Source organism: Limulus polyphemus, unplaced genomic scaffold (genome assembly GCF_000517525.1).
Source record: "Limulus polyphemus unplaced genomic scaffold, Limulus_polyphemus-2.1.2 Scaffold7353, whole genome shotgun sequence".
In the NCBI taxonomy this organism is placed as follows: Eukaryota; Metazoa; Arthropoda; class Merostomata; order Xiphosura; family Limulidae; genus Limulus; species Limulus polyphemus.
In genome coordinates this window covers 35,672-41,414 of record NW_013672963.1, presented here as the reverse complement: position 1 = coordinate 41,414, position 5,743 = coordinate 35,672, and the positions used below count along the sequence as shown (strand labels likewise).

The following is a 5,743-nucleotide window of genomic DNA, read 5'->3' as shown; positions in this document are numbered from 1 at the left end:
GTTATTAAGTCGAATTTAATTAAAATTTTCAAGTTAGTTAGAATATTTCTTGAACAAAACCTTTTATATAACATATACTTTGAAACAAACGTGTAAGGGTAAAAGTAAGATCCTAAAGATATTTGGAAGAAATTTTATGGTTATTTTTAAGGTGAAATAAGTAAGGAGTGTAGAATGTTGTAAACTGGTAAAGACCTTGAATGATATTAGCCATTACCTGGGCGATAGTAAGACTCGGAAGGACGTTCATTTGCTGTATACGCCATCTAGTTTACCTTCTGTGTTTGATAGGTGCTGATGAAACAGGATATTCACAATATTATTTTTAGGAGGCGGGGGGTTGATATATTAACTCTGCTTTATATATATATATATTTCTTGTGCAGTTTGTATAAGGTCTTTAAGAAGTGCTTTCTTGTAGGAGACGTGGATTATACATGTACAATATATCACATTCACAACATAATTATTTTATCTTGACAACGTCTCATGTGAAGACGTACATTGTATTAAATTGTATTACATTTCATTTCAGCAAACAATACATCTAACCAGTTAGTGTAACGTCTACATCTAATAACTGGAGTTATATCTTACAACAGTTTCAAGACAACGGTATTGTTCAGAGCTATGTACAAATAGTATTTTATGAAAGCTTCAAGACAACGGTATTGTTCAGAGCTAGATACATATTGTATTTTATGAAAGCTTCAAGACAACGGTTTTGTTCAGAGCTATGTAAATATTGTATTTTATGAAAGCTTCAAGACAACGGTCTTGTTCAGAGCTATGTACAAATAGTATTTTATGAAAGCTTCAAGACAACGGTCTTGTTCAGAGCTAGATACATATTGTATTTTATGAAAGCTTCAAGACAACGGTTTTGTTCAGAGCTATGTGCAAGTAGTATTTTATAAGAGCTTCATGACAACTGTCTTTTACTGAGCTCTGTACATATTGTATTTTATGAAAACTTCAAGACAACGGTCTTGTTCAGATCCATGTACAGATTGTATTTTATCAACCTTTACCCATAGTTAAGCATAAAGATAAAGCCAGTAAACGAGGTTGGAGATACTGTAGAAGTTACTTACTCAAACTACAAATCCCAATTTTGACTCCTCCAAATGTAACTCTAGGACACACCACTATTCAAAATAGGGGTTTGTAGTTTGGGTAATTAATGTATACAGTATCTCCAGCCCTGTTGCCTTAATTTTTTACGATCCCTATTTGCAGGTTTCTAAATTCCCAGTTTTCATTTATATTTATCTTGTCTTACGACAGCTTGAAAACAAAATTCTTGTTTACAGTTTTGTAGAGATTGTATTTTATGATAGCTTAGCGACAACGGTCTAGTTCGGAGCTATGCACATATTGTATTTTATGATAGCTTAGCGACAACGGTCTAGTTCGGAGCTATATTACAAATCGTACTTTATGACAGCTTCACGAGCTAAGTACATATTTTATTCTGTGACAACTTCCTAAACACGGTCTTGTTCAGACCTATGCACAGATTGTATTTTATGATAGCTTAGCGACAACGGTCTAGTTCGGAGCTATATTACAAATCGTACTTTATGACAGCTTCACGAGCTAAGTACATATTTTATTTTGTGACAACTTCCTAAACACGGTCTTGTTCAGACCTATGCACAGATTGTATTTTATAACCGTTTCAAGACACATTTTTTGTGGTTCAGAAGAGTATAGAGGATGCACCTTGTAATAGCTTCGTAACAATGGAGTTTTCAGAGTTCTGTGCAAACAGCGTTATGATTCACGATAATGGTTCATAATAGGGATCGCAAGGAATTTCACAAAATCCTAATAGGGAATTCGGGCAAAGAGCACCTTAAACAGTAAAGTTTCAGTTCAAACAGAACTTTAAACCTTTACTATTAACTGCTAAAGCTGTACGTATATGTACTAAGCACGCTTGCTAGATTTACACGGAAAAAAAAATCCGCTCCAAACAGCCCGTTTGTAATTATTATTATTATTTTCTTACCAGCCTACAATAAAAACAACTTGGTATATTGCACCCAAACCTTTTGTAAAATACTAGATAAGGTACTGCGAAAGTCGAAAGATGTTTAAAAAGTCGAGTTGTTTCTTCTGTATGTTACATAAGCTAAAAAAATCTAATTCTAGTGTAAACGATGTTGTCATTACCCCCTAAAGTTAGCTTTCTTACAAACAAATGCTATTATTTTAAAACGTTTAAGGACAGGGTGAAACAGGAATTACCTGCCAAGAAGAAATAAACATTAGATGACTGTAACATTTGGATACTCAATGCTCTGTACACTATACAATTGGTGTCTTTAGGGTGCTAACCCATAAATTATGAATAAAGTGAAGGAGTAAAAAACAATACACATAATATTATATTTTATTACATCATAGAATAATTACTTTAATGACACGAATGTTTATTTAAAGCGATGTTTTGGACGAATATGTTATATTTAAAAAGACTGCTTTCCTACTGCTAAAATTTTATACGCGTTTAGTGATGGTTATTTCTTAGTCTAGGCATATATTTGCCTATTGCTTTGCATTGTATATAGAGAATTTCGTTACACAGGAACTATAAATGGTCACTATATTCTCAAACAAATTTTCACGACAATCTCCTGCTACATTTTACATCTCGAACTAATGCGATCAACTAGTCAATAGGTACAATAAATCATCATGCACCGTATCAGCTAGCTATTAGCTACGTTTATTATCTTTACAATGTATAAGGTTAGCTACCATATCAAGTAATCCTTTGTTTATAGCTGAGCATAAAAAAGCCAGCAAACAAGATAAATAAAAAAATGGGAATTTAAAACCTGCAACTAAGGATTATTTATTCAAACTGCAAATCCCTATTTTGACTCCATTAAATGTAATTCTAGGTAACAGCGTGGAGTCAAAATAGGGGTTTGTAGTTTGAGTAAATAATGTCTACAGTATCTCCAGCCTTGTTTCCTTACTTTTTACGATTTTTACTATTTGCAGGTTTCTGAATTCCCAGTTTGTTTATTTTTCATTTATATTGTCTTAAGACAACTTTACGACAACGGTCTTGTTGAGTGCTATGTACATATTGCATTTTATGACAGCTTTAAGACACAATTATTGTTCACAGGTTTGAAGAGATTGTATTTTTTGACAGGTTCAAGAAAATGAATCTGTTCAGAGCTCTGAACAAATAGTACCTTATAACAGCTCCAAGACAACGGATCCTCGTCCCACCAAACATGCTCGCCCTTTCAGCTACACGAGGGCTATCTGCGCTAGCCGTCCCTAATTCAGCAGTGTAAGACTAGAGGGAAGGCAGCTAGTCATCACCACCCACCGCCAACTCTTGGGCTATTCTTTTGACCGTCACATTATAACGCCCTCACGGCTGAAAGGGCGAGCATGTTTGGTGTGACGGGTATTCGAACCCGCGACCTTCAGATTGCGAGTCGAGTGCCTTAACCACCTGGCCATGCCGGGCCTGGTTCGTTGGAACAATGATTCCGCAGCTTATTTCGAGTAGACCAAGAGTTGGCGGTGAATGCTGCTGAGTTTGGTGGCTTCCCTCTTGTCTGTTAGTTGAAAATTAAAGACACCTAGTGTAGATAGTCCTTTGTAATTAATGTTTCAAAGTGATAACATTTTGACGGTGATATTAATAAAACATTTTAATACAATTTAACAGAGGTATTAATATAGGGAGTGAAAACATTTTAGCCCCCAACTGGCACAGCGGACTTTCAACGCTAGAATCCGGGTTTCGATACCCGTGGTGGGCAGAGCACAGACAGCCCATTGCGTAGCTTTGTGCTTAATTACAAACAAAACGCCCCCCCCCAGTAGCACAGCGGTATGTCTGCGGACTTACAACGCTAGAATCCGGGTTTCGATACCCGTGGTGGGCAGAGGACAGATAGCCCATTGCTTAGCTTTGTGCATAATTACAAACAAAACATTTTAAAGATTGTTATTAGAAGGAAGTAAGTCCTAACATAAAAATAGCTGAAAAAATAGAGAAACATCAGTTCCAAATAAAAATCCTTTTCTGTGAATAGAGAATCAGTTATGTTGAAAACGTTTATTTAGAAGTGCTAATAAAACATTCGTGAGAAGGAAAGAAATATCAGTTCGAATAGGAAACAAAATAGATGTGATAGAGCACGAATAACACATTTATATATATACTACAATATAAATATTTGAGTACAGTGCATTTTGCATCTGGTATCCATAGGATGATTTTGTAATATAAATCTATCCTCAAAGACGTTTAGTGTATTTTTTATGATATTCGTCCAAAAAGACGTTCAAAACATTTATAGTGATTTCTTTATGTTAAATAGTCGTTTATAGAGGTTTCTATGGTGATTTCTTTATGTTAAATAGCCGTTTATAGAGGTTTCTATGGTGATTTTTTTCTGTTAAATAGCCGTTTATAGAGGTTTCTATGGTGATTTCTTTATGTTAAATAGTCGTTTATAGAGGTTTCTATGGTGATTTCTTTATGTTAAATAGCCGTTTATAGAGGTTTCTATGGTGATTTCTTTACGTTAAATAGCCGTTTATAGAGGTTTCTATGGTGATTTCTTTATGTTAAATAGTCGTTTATAGAGGTTTCTATGGTGATTTTTGTGATAGATATCCGTCCACAAAGATCTACAAAATCCTTCTGAAATGTTACGTTTTTTCTGGAATTTTCACGCAAAGCTAGACAAGGGTTAACTGCGCATAACTGTCTCTAATTTTAAACTGATAAACCAGAAATTATTTCTAGTTGTAGTTTTTTTTTATTTAAGGGAAGACAACTACTAAAACTATTCGTCGCCGTTTCTAATTTTGATCTACTGACCACAGGTAAGAGAAGCACCTACTATCAACAACGCTAAATGATTGGCTGACGCGTATGATGCGCCCTCTATAACAGTGTCAGTCCGCGCTTCAAACTAGAAGGTTGTTGTTGCTTATGGAATTTTGCGCAAGGATGTTTGAGTGCTATTTGAGTTAGCCGTCACTAATTTTGAACTGATACACTAGAGGGAAGTCAGCTAATCATAGCACCAACTGCCAGCTTGTTGGCTATTCTGATAGAATAGTGGGGTTTGATCTTCACTCCTATAACTCACCAACATCCCTAAATTGCGGAGCACGAATTATTTCTTGGCGGTAACAGGTGGCGAACTGTGGATCGGGCTGAGCTTGGCACGGTGGTCAGCATGCTGAACTGTGGCTCTGTGGTCAGCATGCTGAACTGTGGCTCTGTGGTTAGCATGCTGAACTGTGGCTCTGTGGTTAGCATGCTGAACTATGTCTCTGTGGTCAGCATGCTGAACTGTGGCTCTGTGGTTAGCATGCTGAACTGTGGCTCTGTGGTCAGCATGCTGAACTGTGGCTCTGTGGTCAGCATGCTGAACTGTGGCTCTGTGGTTAGCATGCTGAACTGTGGCTCTGTGGTTAGCATGCTGAACTGTGGCTCTGTGGTTAGCATGCTGAACTATGTCTCTGTGGTTAGCATGCTGAGCTTGGCACGGTGGTTAGCATGCTGAACTATGTCTCTCTGGTTATAACATTCACGTCACAATAACGCAAAAATACATCGCACTCGGCATATTAGAGCCGTGGGTGCGTTATAAGGGTAATAGCCAAATCAACTTGTTTGGAGAGCAAAGAGTAGCCCAGGAGTTGGTGGTAGGTTCTGTTCACTAGCTAGCTGCCTTCCCTCTAGGGT

General features: G+C 36.7%; 1 protein-coding gene across 1 annotated transcript; it reads right to left on the bottom strand.

The window, feature by feature from the left end:
* Positions 1-5,168: 5,168 nt before the first annotated feature.
* Positions 5,169-5,536, bottom strand: LOC106474556 (histidine-rich protein PFHRP-II-like; the record flags this gene model as incomplete). Its single annotated transcript, XM_013935245.1, has 1 exon — positions 5,169-5,536. A coding segment is annotated over one exon (368 nt), but the record flags the coding sequence as incomplete, so codon positions are not given.
* Between the last annotated feature and the right edge of the window lie 207 nt (positions 5,537-5,743).